At 43.0% G+C, this 18345-nt stretch overlaps 1 protein-coding gene across 2 annotated transcripts in view; it reads right to left on the bottom strand.

Moving 5' to 3' along the window:
• PLCL2 (phospholipase C like 2) overlaps positions 1 to 15032 on the bottom strand; it is a 191373-nt gene extending 176341 nt beyond the window's left edge. The window contains exons 1-2 of one of the 2 annotated variants that reach the window (XM_074945688.1): positions 14904 to 15032; positions 13573 to 14123 (exon numbers count right to left, since the gene is read on the bottom strand). In XM_074945688.1, the coding sequence (XP_074801789.1) occupies positions 13573 to 13878 (306 nt within the window). In that variant the 5' untranslated portion in view covers positions 13879 to 14123; positions 14904 to 15032. Of the gene's footprint in view, positions 1 to 13572; positions 14292 to 14903 lie in introns of those variants that run through there. The other variant, XM_074945689.1, reaches the window with a different exon arrangement.
• Positions 15033 to 18345: the final 3313 nt, after the last annotated feature.

Raw genomic sequence — 18345 nt, forward strand, 5'->3', positions numbered from 1 at the left:
TAGATAATTAGCAGTAATTCTGGGACCAAAAAAAAAAGGACCCAAAATATTTATATACGGAAGAGAGATTCCCCAAGACAAGATGGCAGAGGAGGACCAATCTTTTCCTCTGTTTCTGTGAGCTCCATTTCTTCTTTCTCAACCTCTGCAGAGTTTTAACTATGCTTAAGTTGGGACTTGCTAGATCAGTTTCTCCTATTAAACTCCTAGAGAAGTCATTTTTATCTTCAGTTTCTACCCCACATGATCCTGGGAGTGCAGGTGCCCATAATTTTAAATGTATTTGCTTTGGTAGCTGAGGGAAGACTATGTGCACTTACACAAGCTAGAGTAATTAAAAAAAAAACTACTGAAGTCAGGGAGGAAAGAATAGGGTGACTCCCCCAGCGCGCGCGCGCGCGCACACACACACACACACACACACACACACACAGTCACTTCCCTCAGATCTATAGAAAAAAAACAAAGAGGTTCCTTCCACAGACATTTGAGGAGTTTCTGGTTTGTTCCTTCTGTAGAAAGAGAATCGCCTTGGACATCAGTGCTCCAAGGCCAAATCTCCAGTTTGCTACTGTTGTAAACAAGGCAAGCTGTAGTTTAAGCTGGTCAACGAGCTTAAAACACACGTTAAAACGACAACTTGCCTTGTCTACTCTAGTAACAACCAACATGTTAATTAACTATTTTTTAGTGGAGACAAAGCCCAATAAAACAGCCCCAACACTACATGATGTACACAGGCTATCCCTTTGTGGTTCTGAGTTTAAGTGGTAAAGTTAGGGCACTTATATTTGTTTTCTTTGTTTAAGCAGTGCTCAAAAAAATAAGTTTTTCCCAGACATCAGACACTGACCTCTAGCTAGTTAAGATGGCAATTTTCTAATGAGAGCCAAGCAGGCAGTACCTTGCGGAAGACCTAGGATGGCCCTCTCATCATCTGGTAGAAGACTGGTACTCTAAGCTTCCCACTAGGACACAGCTCCTAGACACTGCTACCTTCCCCATCTTTCAGATCAGCTTTGGCTAATAAGAAGCTCAAAGTCCGATAAGCATGAAGCCTTTTTCCCAAGTGCTGGGACCCGAAGTAAGCTTCACTGCACTCTCCTCCTCCACAAGGAGTGAAAGGGGGAAAAGGGGAAAGGCAATGACACGGACAATAGCATCACTGTTGGTTCAAAACACCCCCTTTCTCCAAAGAGAGTTTTAGTGGTTCTTTCCCCTATGATCTATTAGAAAACATGCTCGTTTAGAGTTGAGCAATGCTCCCTTATAACGTTGTTTGGCAGGAAGAGCAGCCCGTTGGAGCTAGCTGGTGGGGGCTTGGAACCAGGGAGGGCCAGCAGGCCCCCTATCAGCTCCCCTAAGTTCCCTATGCGGCAGCTGCCCAGCAGGCTATCAATTGCCGGGCAGTTCAGGTGTCCCTCCCCCTCACTAGCCTGTGCTGCTCCTGCCCTCTGCCCTGGAGCTGCTCCTGGGAGCCTCCTGCTTGCTGTGTGTGGGAAAAGAGGGTGCTGATGTCAGGGTGTCCCCCTCCCCCCAGCTCCTGTACCCCATCTCCACAGAGCAGGGGGGAACACAACAGGGTTCAGGATGGAGGGAGCTTGCTGGCAGCAGCTACTGTCTCAACTTGTTTCAGAGTAACAGCCGTGTTAGTCTGTATTCGGAAAAAGAAAAGGAGTACTTGTGGCACCTTAGAGACTAACCAATTTATTTGAGCATAAGCTTCCGTGAGCTACAGCTCACTTCATCGGACGCATACTGTGGAAAGTGAAGAAGATCTTTTTATGCACACAAAGCATGAAAAAAATACCTCCCCCCGCCCCACTCTCCTGCTGGTAATAGCTTATCTAAAGTGATCACTCTCCTTACAATGTATATGATAATCAAGGTGGGCCATTTCCAGCACAAATCCAGGGTTTAACAAGAACGTCGGGGGGGGGGGGAGGTGTAGGAAAAAACAAGGGGAAATAGGTTACCTTGCATAATGACTTAGCCACTCCCAGTCTCTATTCAAGCCTAAGTTAATTGTATCCAATTTGCAAATGAATTCCAATTCAACAGTTTCTCGCTGGAGTCTGGATTTGAAGTTTTTTTGTTGTAATATCGCAACTTTCATGTTTGTAATCGCGTGACCAGAGAGATTGACGTGTTCTCCGACTGGTTTATGAATGTTATAATGTTATAAGAATGTTATAATTCTTGACATCTGATTTGTGTCCATATATGCCATCATGTGCCAGCAATGCCCCTCTGCCATGTTCATTAGTCAAACTGGACAGTCTCTACGTAACAGAATAAATGGACACAAATCAGATGTCAAGAATTATAACATTCATAAACCAGCCGGAGAACACTTCAATCTCTCTGGTCACGCGATTACAGACATGAAAGTTGCGATATTACAACAAAAAAACTTCAAATCCAGACTCCAGCGAGAAACAGTTGAATTGGAATTCATTTGCAAGTTGGATACAATTAACTTAGGCTTGAATAGAGACTGGGAGTGGCTAAGTCATTATGCAAGGTAACCTATTTCCCCTTGTTTTTTCCTACACCCCCCCCTCCTCAGACGTTCTTGTTAAACCCTGGATTTGTGCTGGAAATGGCCCACCTTGATTATCATACACATTGTAAGGAGAGTGATCACTTTAGATAAGCTATTACCAGCAGGAGAGTGGGTTTGTGGGGGGGCGGGGTGAGAAAACCTGGATTTGTGCTGGAAATGGCCCAACTTGATTATCATACACATTGTAAAGAGAGTGATCACTTTAGATAAGCTAAAAAGAAAAGGAGTACTTGTGGCACCTTAGAGACTAACCACTTTATTTGAGCATAAGCTTTCATAAAGTGGCTAGTCTCTAAGGTGCCACAAGTACTCCTTTTCTTTTTGTGAATACAGACTAACACGGCTGTTACTCTGAAACCTTTAGATAAGCTATTACCAGCAGGAGAGTGGGGTGGGGGGAGGTATTTTTTCATGCTGTGTGTGTATAAAAAGATCTTCTACACTTTCCACAGTATGCATCCAATGAAGTGAGCTGTAGCTCACGAAAGCTTATGCTCAAATAAATTGGTTAGTCTCTAAGGTGCCACAAGTACTCCTTTTCTTTTTGTCTCAACTTGCTGATCTACTTAAAAAGGCAGTGTACTTAGAGTGGGGTCAGCATACTTTAAGGGGCAATGTGCATCTTTCTCTCTCCCTCACTCACTTGCACACTCTGTGTGTGTGTGTGTGTGTGTGTGTGTGTGTGAATCTCTATCTCACACATACATGCACACCCCTGGCACTTTGGAAAGTGGAGGAAGTGGTGCGCTCCAGCGGGATAGTGTGGGTTCATCATCACATTCAGTTTTGCAGGGAATGTTTGCAGCCACTGCCACGCATCTATTGTGTCTCCTCCCTCCATTTGTGCTGTCTTGTAGAGATTGAGGCTACATTAACAACGTGTTAACCCTTGAGGGCTCAGCTGAGTGCTAGTTCATCATTTAGCAGCAAGGCATTCCCTGGGAAATAGCCCACCCTCTGACTCTACCACCTCAACCAACCTTCACAATTATTGATGTGTACAGTATTAAATTGTTTGTTTATATTTATTTCCCTGGAACCTAACCCCCCTATTTACATTAATTCTTATGGGGAAATTGGATTCACTTTAACATCGTTTCACTTAAAGTAGCATTCTTCAGGAATATAACTACAATGTTAAGCGAGGAGTTACTGTATTTCAATGTTGCCAAAGGATGACAGTGTAAATACTTAGTATTTATACATATATCTATACAGCTTTTCATATCCAAAGTACTTTTCAAACAAATTAATTCTCATGTCGACCCCATGATACACGCCGGTACTTTTTATCATTATTTTATAGGTGGGAAAACAGAGGCAGGAGTTCAGAAGACTTGCCGAAAACTGGGATTTGAACTCAAGACATCCTAATTCCCAGTCAAAAAAACTGAGACAGCACACCTTTCAATTCTGTTAACTGTTTCACTGCTGATCCCTTCTGGGCAGAGGACAGTAATAATTTTATTTTTCAATCTTAGATCCATGTACATGTAGTCTCCAGCCTCAATTTTTTAGTTCATTCTACTGGAGCCGCTGTCTGCTACTTTCATGATATAAATTACAATCTATCAGTCTGAGGTGGGAGACCCGAAAATATAGGAAAAAAAGCACAGAATTTCATTTCTCGCACATACACAATAACTGGCTAGCAAGAGGCACTGTATAAAAAAGGGAGCCCCCATCACCTACAGAGGAGCGTGTCCCTTCCTGAACATGTACAGCACCCCAGAATTTGCTCCAAAGGACTTGTCTCCTGTACGGTAGCTATTATAAATTACACCACTAGCAAGTCCAAAATCCTCTCAAAATAAAGGATATTTTATTTACACACACATTCTATCTTTCATTTAGAAGCCTATTCTGAGATGCTACACTTTTTTTTAACCTTACTCTGCAGCCTTACATAATGTAATTTTTTCTACTCTATTCTGCTGATATGCAAATAAATGTATTCAACCATAGCTAGAAGCTAAATGTATTAATCAACATGGTTTCATATCACTAGCCTGTAAGAGAAACATATTTATAGTATGTTACAAACAATTTCAACCGAAGCTTCCAGATCCCAGCAAACACAGTAATGCCAAGCAAAAATAAAAATAAAAACCAATCAGAGCACATGTTTCTTCAAGGAGAAGAGTTTAAAAGTATTATTTGAAAGGCATTCACAGCATTCTCTCATAGCCAATATCTTAAATAGCACCTATGATGGTGTCCCTGGCCTCTGTTTGCCAGAAGCTGGGAATGAGTAATGGGGAATGGATCACTTGATGATTACCTCTTCTGTTCATACCCTCTAGGACACCTGGCATTAACCACTGTCGGAAGATGGACCTTTAGTCTGACCCAGTATGGCCATTCTTATGTTCACCCCAGTGACTTACTGATGGTATAATGCAATCTACCACCCTAAATTCTAAAGCAAACTCTGGCCTTTTGCTGCTGAAGCAACAAGCATGCAACACATCACTTTAGATTAAGTAAACTCAAAAAGGCGCAAGCAGATTTAGAAACTACCCACCCTCCCCAAGCAATAGCTGTGGAGTGTAATGATGTATCTACGACAATGGGAGGAGGGAAAGGAGAGGTGGGGAAACCACGAGGGAAAAAGTAACAAGATACAATTATAAGAGAATCTCAGAAAGACAAGAGACTAGAAATTACCAGTAATTAATCTAGCAGTCATCTGAGAAACACTCTCAGCTCAGTACTCAATGTCTGCAGTCTTTGAGGCCACATAGAGCCTTAGAAAGCCATAGATACTGGCTACACAGCAATCCAAGGATATGTTTGATGAGATTTTATAGAAAAAAGGACATTCAAGCTCTCATGGTATTTTTGTAGGCATTTAGAACTGCCTATATCTATCTCTTTGGCCAAATACCACCCACTGACCATTGTTTCAGAGTAGCAGCCGTGTTAGTCTGTATCCGTAAAAAGAATACAGAGGCACCTTAGAGACTAACAAATTTATTGGAGCATAATTCCTGCATACTGGGTGTCTGCATGCTTCCTCCACCCCTGAAAAAGGTTGCTTTTCAATGGTGTTGCACATACTGTAAAATGTTTTGAGGATTCTTTGGGAAGTGGCAATATGTGAACACAAGTTTTTTAAGGTAATGGTCTGTCTCTTTCCACTACATGGTAGTAATGTTCAATGAATAACCACATTCTCATCTCCTGCATTTCATGAGTTTATACTTAAAATCCTAGGTTTCCACTGGACACATCTCTTAAAACACTCCAGTGTGGGTGCATAACAAAAATGAGTTTAGAAGTTGTTCCTTATGAATGACAAAATAATTTCTCTTGATCCAAGGTATTTCCTGAAGTGAATATTATACAGCATTCTTACTGCCTTATGTTACATAAAATGCATTGTATTTAGCATGTATAGATACAGAACTAGTTTCAGTGGCTTTAAATGTTATTTCAGCAACACAGAAGTTGAACTCCTGGGACCAACATGGCTAAAACAAACAAACAAACAAGTCACATTTAAATGTTGTGTTTTGTTTTGTTTTTTTACAATAACTGGCAAAGCACAGTATGTTGGATCCCACCTCCAACTTTATTTACCTCCAACAGATTTTTTAAACTTCCAAAATTTTGGAAACAAACAAACAATCTTTTATTTTTTTCTATTTACTGAGTGTCAGTTAACTCATGTAAACAAGTGCCTTTACTGAAAATAGCAAAAGCAACTAGTAGGCAGAGACGAGTCTAAACAAAGATTCTGGCAGTCAACTGAAAGAATTCCTGTCATTTGTTATAACAATATACTTTTATACAGACTAAACAATGAATGTTAAAACAATGTTTAATTTTAAAAAGCTCTCTTCCCATAATTTTGTTTAAGTACTGTTAAAACATTGCTACCTTGAAGACTGGCAAACAAAGCATGCTGGCTACACAACGGGCCTGCACTTTCCTTATTTATGATGCTGTCAAGCACTAGGTAAAGGAATTTTACAAAGTATCCAGAAACGTTCCACCACTTTTGGGAAAAGATGTCTCCTCTGCTTTTGAACCAGACAACTTCCTACTCCTTGCTGCCTGGGCACCAGCAGGAGGGTCATTGAGAGCACAGGAGAGACAAGCTCCCTGCTCTCAATTCCAGTTCCCAGCTGGGTGCAGCTAGTATAGGTAAAGTCCTGTGATTCTAGGTTGGCTGGAACATGCTCAGTCTTTGTTCTGGTGCTCTGCAGGGATGCCACATTCCAGTCATATGTAGAAGCTGTGGAGAAGCCTGGGCATGCTCAGTGAGGACAGGAGATTTTAGCTGTTAAAACTGAAGATGTTTCTACTGAGCATGTGTGAACTTCAAAAGACACATTCCTGAAACAAAAGTCACCCCCTTTGCCAAATTACAAGGTCCTTCTCCAAAGCATGGGGGTGTAAGAGCTGTTTAACAATATCGTCACCTATTTTTTTTTAAACTTGAGCAAAGTAACATATTTCCCCCAGCCTTTGTTTTCAGAAATGGCTGAACCAGTTTGGCTAAAATTTTCGAAAAATAATTCAGCCTGAGGCAGACATCTGGCATGCAAAATTTCAGCCCAAAGTGTTAAAACTTGGTAAATTACAAGCAACTGCAAACAGGGTCTTATGATAGGAAGTGTTGGGTAATCTTAAAAATAGGTGGCACTACCAGCCCTGCCTATAACATGCAATTTCACACCTATTGATTGACTAAACTCCAATGCAATGCATTAATTTTCAAAAGTTTACAGATCAACTCCTGAGACTAGCTTCCAAATTTCAGAAGTTAAACTTTTGGCATAAATAAGTCAAGATGTGTCTGAAGATTCATTTGATGTCTTGCTTTGAAATTTCAGTTGTCTGGGAAGAACAACAGGTCGAATTTTTTTTTCATTGTTTTAAGAAAAGTATGTGTCAGACAACATAACAATCTATTGTCCTCTATTATAGAGAGGATAGCTCCTAAATGTCCCCTCCTGCTGGTCTCTTGTGTCACACTGATATACTGATTCTCTGTATCAAATGAAACTATTAGAGAGGAGGTCAGAGTACAGGTGGCAGAAATCATATTCCAAACTAGATCGATCATAGCATAAATTTTAAAGTCCTATACTGAAGATGTGATTGAAACAAAGAAGGTTCTCTTTTCCTCCACCACAGCATCTGCATCATCATAGTAAATGAAATTGCTCCAGGTAGCAGACAGTTTAACGAATTTGGCTGCTTCTGTTCAGACACTGTCCAATATCTATTGCTTGAGGAATTTTCAATTTACCTCACAGAAAAGAATGATTTAATCTGGACTGGAATGGCTGTGTCCATGGGCTAAATTCTATGTCAGGGAAGAGAAGGAGAAGTGGCCAGTTTCTTTCCTTGAGTTTCAGCCAATTATGCTCACTGAGGTTCCAGAACTACTTGAAGAATTTTGGGCTAATCACTTACATTAGTTGTAAAATCTAACAGAGAGACAGAGTCCATTATTGGGGGGAGGGGGAGTCAACACTTATTACAGGCTGCCAACAATAGCTCATTAAAAAGATGCTAGGCCAGGGGTGGGCAAACTTTTTGCCCAGCGGGCCACAACAGCGTTGCAAAACTGTATGGAGGGCTGGGTAGGAAAGGCTGTGCCTCCCCAAACAGACTGTCCCCGTCCCCCTGTCTGCCCCCTCCCACTTCCTGCCCCCTGACTACCCCCCTCTGAACCTCTGACTCATCCAGCCCGCCCTGCCCCTTGTCCCCTGACCATCCCCTCCCGGGACCCCACCCCCCAAACCACCACCCTCCCCGGGACCCCACCCCCTATCCAACCGTCCTCTGCTCCCTGTCCCCTGACTGCTCCTGGGATCCCCTGCCCCTTATCCAACCCCCTCCTCACTCCCCATCCCCTTACCATGCCGCTCAGAGCAGCAGGAGCACGCAGCCCTGCCAGAGACAGCCCCGCTGCCCGCACTGCCCAACAGGTGCAGCAGGAGCGCTGCCCATGCGGCGGCATGGCTGCAGGGGAGGGAGGACAGCAGGGGAGAAGCCGGGGGCTAGCCACGCTGACTGGGAGCTCAGAGGCCGGGCAGAACAGTCCCATGGGCTAGATGTGGCCCACGGGCCATAGTTTGCCCACCTCTGTGGTAGGCCCTTGGTCAGGAAATTACAATCTTGCCTTATCTCAAGCCTTCATTTCTGGAAAAGGTTATTGTGAACTATCAGGGGCTCATCCACTTCCACATCTACTAATGTGATATATGCCATCATGTACCAGCAATGCCCCTCTGCCATGTACATTGGTCAAACCGGACAGTCTCTACATAAAAGAATAAATGGACACAAATCAGACATCAGGAATGGTAACATACAAAAGCCAGTAGAACACTTTCAATCTCCCTCGACATTCTATAACACATTTAAAAGTAGCCATACTTCAACAAAAAATCCCTTCAAAAACAGACTTCAAAGAGAAACTGCAGAGCAACAATTCATTTGTAAATTTAATATCATTAATTTGGGCTTGAATAGGGACTGGCAGTGGCTGGCTTACTACAAAAGCAATTTTCCCTCTCTTGATACTGACACCTCCTCATCAAATATTGGGAGTGGACCACACGCACCCTGATTGAATTGGCCCTGTCAACACTGGTTCTCCACTTGTAATGTAACTCCTTTCTCTTCATGTGTCAGTATATTTAGGCCTGCATCTGTAATTTTCACTCCTTGCATCTGAAGAAGTGTTTTTTTCCCAGGAAAGCTTATGCCCAAATAAATCTGTTAGTTTTTCAGGTGCCACCGGACTCCTCATTGATATTATGAATTTATACAATACATTAAGTCCTCAAATTTCCTGGGGGGAATTCTAGTCTCATTTTAGACCTAGCTATGGTACAGAAATAACTGTGTACTTGTTGGACTTTCTCCTCATCCTGGCAGTTGACAAAAAAGTATCCATGCTGATTCTTTTAAATCCATCAACAGACTGATGCCACTCAGCACACTATTTTGTTAATATGTTTATAGACCCTGGCAGAGATACACAGAGCTTCTCTTTAACTGCTGTCTTGCTAGTATTGTGCCAATTAGTAAAGCTGTTGTTTGTTTTTTAAAATATTGCACATCTCAATAATGTTCTGATTAGTACTTCTTATAGATTGAAACAAGTTAAAAATAAATAAATGTTTAACAAATTATGAGAGGAAGTTAAATCATTTTGTAGCATGTATCTCAGGAAAGAAGCAAGGCATGTCTTGTCAATTGAGAGGCACACCACAAATTAACAATGATGTTGAGGTGTCCTGGTCACTTCGTTGCTAGCAAGTAGTGACATGCCTTTCACATCACTGACATATGCAACATGTTGAAACTCCTGAGGGCTATAAATACAACTTCATGGAGAGTCTAAAAAGTTATATGCTCATTGCCACTTTTATAATTTAGTGATAGGAATTATGCCCTATCATTGAACTGAGGGGGAAGAGAAGGCACATGAACAGAAATAATACTGCTGCTATTCATCCTTTCCCATAGCTTACTGGGTTTACTGGAAATAAGAGTATAGACAGACAGACCTACATAGGGAACCTCAGAAAATTATGAAGCAGCTTCTGGGTCTTCAGGCGAGAGATTTACTTGTATTATCTGACAATCCTGATCGATGAGACACCATATACTGGCTAGGAGAAAGGCAGAAACCTGAAAAAGTCTGGCCCAGGAGCAGCTTGATTGAGGGAGCTACATTCTAACTGCCTAGTTACAAGCCTATTGATCTATAAAAATCAGCCAGCTGTAGATTAAAGTAATGAAAGGGAAATGATCATAGAGCGAGGGCAACTTCACCTGCAACAGGAATAGGAATTTTATACTGTACAAACGAATTCTTATATTAAAGGCAATTATATAGGAAACCTTAGCTAGTAGTAATACCAAGCTGAGTATTCTGGAATATTGCTAACATCTTTCGTTCTCCCATCATGCACTAGTAAACCACTGAAGTTCAGGAGTTGGATATCTAAACTACAGGACACCCCTGCAAGACACACAAACAAGGTACAGTGACATTTCCTGGAATAATCCCTAGTATAACATTTCCCACTCTGGGAGGATGGCACGGTACAGAGGAAAGGAACAGTAGAGGAGAGAATAGCTTCATGAACACCGATCCACCCAAGGCCCATATCTGCTCCAATATATGCAAGTAAAGCAGCACACTTCACTGAACACAATCCATCTTTACTTGTTCCCACACCATCCTTTAATACACTTGGCCATGGGTACCACTCCCATGCTCAGGGCTGGAAGCTCAAGCAGCAGCCCTCACCTCAAGGTCATCTTCTGTTTTTCTGTAAACCTTAGCTCAGCCACTTGAGCACATCAAGCTTCTATGAATACTTCAGACCCAAGAAGCAAACAGCCATCCCATGAGGGAGAAAGAAGAGCCAACTGTGAAGTGGGTACAAAAAGAAAAACCAAGAGCAAAAAATTATTAAATATAGAAAGGTGGAAAAACACAGAACAAACGGGAAAGATGGAAGATAAGAAAATGCAGAAACAGTTCAGAGATATGGGATTAATGGAAGTGGGGTGCACTTGTGTGCCTACCTATTACCAATGAAGGTTCAAAGAAAGGATTGGAAATCACTACCATGCAGTCTTTTGGAGTAAAATATTTTTTGGGATCCTGATTTTCCTATACACGTGCACTTCCAAAGAATATAATATTAACTGAGACTATTATTTTAATATAAATTTGCTGTTGTCTCTCTCATATTCTGGGACCAACACAGCTACAACAACACTGCAAAGAATTTGTTGTTTGTAACTCAGGAGCCCAGACAATATTTAGCATGCAAAACAAGGTGTCTTGAAACACTGACCAGGTGTTACATCAGTTTACATCTAATTACTACTACCATTCTTAGGGTATGTCTTTCACTATCCGCCGGATCCACTAACATAGTTCCGTGATTCAAACAGATTGTGAAGGGTAAGAAATCTGCACTTCTTGTAGCACACAGGAATTTCGATGAGATTTCACATTAACACCCATTTTCATTGGAAAGGGTAGAGTTTAGCCCATCATATAAAAATAAACCACTTAAATTCCAAAAAAAAGTTTTATAAACTCGACTATGACAGTGAAAAGACGTGTATCTTGATTTATGCTATGTAGTACTAGGTGCACAAGTGTCAGATATTGAATGTTAAGATAAAACTAAATATTGCTACTTAAATTGTCAGACTGGCTCCTAAAGGTAAGCATCTACAGGATTTTCAAAGCACCTTTGAATTCTATAGGAGCCAATGGGAGGAAGGGCACTCAGCAACTCTGGAAGTCAAGCCATTTTCAGTTAGGTACCTAATTTAAGGTACCCAAGTCTAAAAGAAATATGGCCAAAATGATTTCAAAAATTATTGGTGTTCACTGGAATTTTTCATCTTACTTATCTAAACTACAAAGTAAAATATTAATCAGTACTAAGATAAAATACATCAGTGTTCAAATTTATAAAATTGAGAATTATTAATTAGCAACTTTCAGACACCATTGCTTAAGAAATTTCTAGAGAAATAGAAGAACTTTAGAGTTAAAGATGATGTGTGTGTTTAAGAGACAATACTATACATGAAAAGATCACTTTAATATTTCCACATTTGTACTCTTTAGTTTTATTATATTGTACCTTGAAACTCTGAATACTTGTTTGGACCTTACAAACATATAAGCTTGCTGTATAAAAGAGGATACACTGAAAATTAATATCACAACCACGTGTTACATAGAGCACACAACACTATCTTTTTTTGGACTACCAGAGAGGATGACAACAAGGGTAGAAATTAACACTGATCTTGTATCAAAAGATTTTTGGCAGGTCCAATGAATATTAGAGAGTAATATCTTATGGATATTAAATTATGCAAACACAATGTTCAACTGCCTCTTGTTTATTGTTCCACCACACCCAGCATCATCACTCTGACAGGAAGGGTGGGTACACTGCTGTCAACCGTGTTCCACCACTGGCTGTCCTTGTCCTCTCCTTGGCTCTCAAACCAAGGTCCTGCAGTCTCATACAGCACAACTTGAGACACACCACTGGGCTAACTTTTCCTGATATACTTCACTATTGTTCATCTAGCAAAAATACATATTCTCATTTCAGCACACACATTTTTGGACACATGTAATAATGTAACAGGAAGACAAAAAAGAGTTATTTATATCGGTCTGTGAAACTCACGTCTAAAGTACTTTTAATTTAAAAAACTTGCTTTCTTTTTGTAAGATTTTTTTAAAGCTCTTTAGGCCTATCTGCTGGAGCTATGAAAGATAATTAACCCAAGAGAAACTGTCACCTCTTAAGGGCCTGGGGTTTAAGGAAAGGGAATATCTGTACTTACATAAATGGTTATTGTCAGAAATCTTGCATCCCTTCCTCCAATGAGTTACATAATGTAAAACCTGCCCTTGTCTGTTCATGTTAAACATTAGCAGCTAAAATCTACATACAGGTAACAGTAGCCAAAGGCTGCTGCTAAGTAAAGTACAACATAATCTATTACTAGATGCACTGATCCCTTTAAGGAGGAAGCCTTCATATTTTGCCTTCTCCGACCCCCAGTGCAGTTAACACCTGGTTTTCCCATCACCTATGTGTGTGCCTCCCTCTAACCTCCCCAATGGAGCCACAAAATTGCTCTGCACCGGTGCACCCATCATCACAGATAATAAGCAGGGATCCTGTCATTCACGGCTTTCAGTGATGTTCATATTTGTTGCCTTGCTAGTAGCCAACCAGGCTCTGCCTTCCCTTCCACCGGCTCTGGGCTAGGAGCCCTCCAAGATCAATAATACCCTTTGCATAAGGTTCCCCTGCCCCAATTGTCCACTATGTACAACGGCAGATCAAGTCACCCCCGCCAAATCCAACACATCCTTTCAGCGGAGACTGGACTATGTGACCCAGACAACCCCCGCCCCATCTCTTCCCGCCAGGCAAGAAGAAATCCCCGCGGTGGGGCGGGGCAAGCCCTCTTACCTTGATGATACTGCTCCTCCGGGGGATGCTGGATTTGCTTTCCCTCTGTTGCATGGTGGAACATCCTCTCTTGCTGCCGGGCTGGGCTGATCCCGTCTCCTCTCCGACCAGAGCGCAGTCCCCATTGGAGACCCCGCCGCCTGCACTGTCAACATAGGATCTGCCGCCGCCGCCGCCGTCGTCTCCTCCTCCTTCCCCATCTCCTGCCTTGAAAGCCACCTGCCCCTGGACAGGACCCGGGGACGAGGGAAGCCCCCCGCCCCTGGTGCTACCAGTAGCAGCACCCCTGCTGCCAAACTCCGCCATCAGCCTCGGCCACTATAGCTGCAACAATATTGCCGTTCCCCTCCACCCCCTTCCCCTGCTGCTGGCTCCTCTTCCGCTTTTTGTATATTTAAGATTGGGAGGGGGGGCGGTTGTGCGAAAGTCTCTCTCCTCCACAGATTTGGCAGCTGAAATTGTAACGCTCCTGTAGGGGTGAGGGGGAAACGTCCTCGAGCCTGCTGCTGGGAGCTGCTTCTGGGAGCTGCTGCAGCCCTCCTTTTCAGCACCTGGGAAAGGAAAAAAATGAAACGTGACAGTCTCTCGCTTCACATGAGCCTAAAGGGGCGGGGAGAAGAGAGATACAACACACCACACGCACTACAGGGAGAGGGAGGCTGCATGAGATCTGCCTCAAAGACAACACAACACAACACACACAGCAATGGAGGGTGGAAAGGTGCCACACACCACAGGAGGTGCATGTGGACAAAAATCGATGCGAAGTACAGCTGGGGGACGGGGGAGGGGGAGGAAGAGAGAGAGAATAAACCCTGCCTCTGCTATTACTCACTACTTAATATTTTTGGAGGAACTACAGCAGTCAGGCTGCTACATTACGAGGGGAAAAAAATCGGTGCTTCCACAAGGGGGACACACAAACTTACAGGGGGAAACTAAAAGCCAAAACAATATAGACCTGGCCGAGGGGCGGGCTTAGCAGTAAAGCGTGTCGCTCACACGACAAAAAAAGACCCGACACAAAGAGTGAGTCCAGATCAGATCAGGAGCCAGAGGAACCACACACACACACACAGAGGCTATTAAAGAAGAGCAGACCCGCCTCCTCTGCCCCCCAGCCCCCTGAACGTTTCACACGTTAGTTCGTGGCGCCCCAGCGCAGCCACCCTGGAACCGTTACCCTGCCCACCTCCCCGGGGGAGGACACCAGAGGCGGGCCGCCAACTGCCTCCCCTCTTCGCCCCCTGCTGATCCCAGCCACGCACCCCGCTCGTGTGCCCGGCCCCCGGCAGCCCCCCGCCCCCGGCAGCCCCGCACCAGACACACACACCTCCACAGCCCGGGCGCAGGCGGCACCTCCCGCCGCTTCCCCTCCCTTCCCGCTCCCGCCGCGCTATGGTCGCCGCCTCTGTCCGAAGCCGGATACAGAGAGATTCGCGTGGCTGCTTCCCTCGCCCGCTGCCTCCCCAGCTCAGCGTGCCGCGCCGGCCCCGGGAGCCGGTGACGAGCCGGCAACCCCGAGCGCCCTCACCCGAGGAAAATCTCCTGAGGGGGGGCGGCCGCTCGCACGGCCAAGCAACGCTCGGCTCGGGAACCCCGCCGCCAGCGCCCCCATCCGGCGGATCAAACGCTCTCCGCTGCGGGGGAGGATTACGTCCGTCAGTCAAATGTTGCCCTCCCTGCCTGGGACTGGCGCCCTCCCTCTGCTGCTCCGCGGGACCCTCCCGAGCTGAAGCAACATGATCTGCGGGGAGGGAAAGAAGATGTTTGAGATCAAGAAATACCCCCACCCCTCCTCCCCGGGCACACCCTCCCGCCACCCACACTCTCCAAATTCAAAATGTTCAGCCTCCCTGCTCCAACCCTCCCAACAATTCCCCAGGCCCCAGGCATATGTCTGTCCCCATCTGCTCTCTTATTGTTTCACTTGCTAAGTACATTACAGTGCAGCACTGTTCACCTTGAACCGCAGCTTTGACACAATGTATGTCCCTTCCCACCCTAGTCCCTCAGGACTCTCCCCAATTAATCTATAAGGATGTCTATATTAGATTAGAGCCAGAAAACCAGTTCATTCAGGGACAATCAATCCTGTCCATTAACTGCATCCAAAGTGTAAATCAAAGTGGATAATACTGGTACATGCTGTACATGTATGATTAAGGGCTATTTCCAAAAAGAAAGGGAGGGTGGCAAGAGAAAAGAATGGCACATTATGGTACAGGTAGCCATTTGACCCTGTCTGATGCAGTGACTCACCTAGACACCTCCCCTTCTACAGTATTTCCATCTTCCCCCAAAGAAAGCAGACCATTAAACACACACTGTGATCATCACTAACACAGGAGTCTGTAACAGGATTCTGAATAGCACCTTACATCACATGTTGCCCTGTTTGTTTCTTTTGGGCTACTTGCAGAGCAAGGTCTTACTCAACATGAATAAGTGTTTCAGAATCTGGCCAGTACAGTTAGAACAGTGTACTAATAAACAAAAAGTAGATAGAGTGATCAAGCAGTGGGTTAATCATAGTTTAATGAACAACATAATTTGCCAGTCACCCTGAGAAATATTGTCAACACAAAATTATACCATGTTGTACACCATGACAAATGTGACACATATTTGTCTATATCCAAAATGTGTATACAACACAAAAGCAAGTTAATGCACAAAGGCAATTATTGTAATACATTATTAATTTCTCCCATCTTCTGACCACAATGTATTTTTGCAACAGGTTATTTAGTCTTTTAGTCCCTGATCCTGCAAACACTCAAAGTTAGGAAGCAAAGTTAGTTGCTTCCTAACTTTAAACAAGTGAGTAGTCCAGGCTAGAGTCAGAGAGATTACTTGCTTGCTTAAAGTTAAACACAAGCATAAGTGTTTTCAGGACTCGGACCTTACATTGTGAGGGTAAATACTATTAACCTAAATTCTGGACCTGAAACAACCAAATTGAGTCTTGATGGTATAGGCATGCGGTCAACTTTAATATTCTTCCTCAGCTTGGCATTTGGCACTGCCTGACCAATTACGTAAAAAACCCACAATCATTAAAAATTCAGAATGAACTTTGAGTAATATATCTTCAGGTATGCAAACCACTCCTACCTGAGTTTCCTCTCCCAGATTAGCATCATAACCATTTCTTCCAGAGGATAGGAGTTACAAGCCACAGGTACAAAATGTTATTAGAATCATTTGTTACACAGCCTTGCCAGTAAGCCAGTGAAAAGGAAGATTAATATTTTCAGCCATTTTGCTGCTTAGGCTGCACATTAGAGAATCAGTCATCCAACCACTGATTTTCAGGCTTGTAACAAGATTTGAATGGTCCATCCACAGAAAAAAATAAAGCCTCCCCTTCCCACCTCACCCTATTTGTCCACTCTATATGGAGAGAGGATAACTCTATTGAAAAAGATTTGGCCTTTAAGTAAAACCTTGGCAGACCTGTAACTAATGATGCCAGGAGCAGCAAGCAGCCCCAGCCAGACTTTTTCATGTGAGCACTACAGATACATATCTCCAAACAGATTAATGTAGTAAAGAAAAACAAATTGTTCTGTTTTTGAGATTTCTTCTGTGACTCCTTATTCCCTGGTGTTCATTATTTCCTTGTTCTGGCTATTTTAGTAAAGGAACAATTACAGTTTTGTTACAAACCTAATTTTTTAGAGAATTATACCTCAACCATTTTATTCAGATATATACTTTAGTACATTAACCTTAAACTCTACTTCCCCATGCAAAATGAAAAATTGCTGATACTTACAAGCCAATTGTTCAGAAGTACCCAGTAAAACTGGACCAAGTGAGGAGTCCTTACTCACCCTAGTGAGCACTTATTTACTCGTCCTATTGAAGTCAATGAGACTAGTGGTTTAAGTGCGCAGAAGCATGTAATGGCTCCATAACTGGAGACATCTTAGCCTTGATTTACAGAGCTGAGTTCCTGCACTCCCAAAAATTTCAGTACTGAAAATCAAGTCCAATGTGTCCAAAGCACAACACTCAAAGTCAGCGGTCACTTTTGGAAATGGTGACCTTGGGGTTCAATCTTGTGAAATACCAAGTGCCATAGAAGTCAACAGAGCTTGAGGGTACTCAGCACATTGTACATATAGAACCTCAGAGCCTCATTTGCTCCTACTGAAGTCAATGATAGTTTTGCCTTTGACTTCAATGAGACTAGGATAAGAGCCTTAGGACCAGGTTTTCAAAGGTATTTAGTGCTTGAAAAAGTGCTAAAAGCACCTACATGCCAAACTGTGGGAGTTAGGCACATAGGCATTTTTAAAACTCCTACTAGGTGACTAAATGCATCTTCAGGCATCCAGGTACCTTTGAAAAGGTCTGGCCTTAGTCCTTAGTGCGGGTAGATAACTGACACTGCATGAAAAACAGCTAAATTACACTGATTTCTCTCTATTTTCGGAGAAAGTGTGGTCCAGTGGATAAGGCACTGCCCTATGACTCAGGAGACCTGAGTAATGATCCCAGCTCTGTCACCAGCCTGTCATTTTACTTCTCTGTTCCTCAGTTTTCCGACTGGTAAAATGAGGATCATATTTATGTTCTTTGTAAAGTGCTTTGACATCTATGGCTGAAAAGACTTTTGCATTATTATTATTTTTATAAGATATTCTTAGCAGCCAACTATTTTAATTGTTATAATGAAATGAAGATTATTATAGCAGGAGCCAGAGAAACTTCTATGAGGATATTTAACTGAAAAACAGCTGTTATGCATGCACAGCAATTTTC

The sequence above is a fragment of the Natator depressus genome, chromosome 2 (assembly GCF_965152275.1).
Source record: "Natator depressus isolate rNatDep1 chromosome 2, rNatDep2.hap1, whole genome shotgun sequence".
NCBI lineage: Eukaryota > Metazoa > Chordata > Testudines > Cheloniidae > Natator > Natator depressus.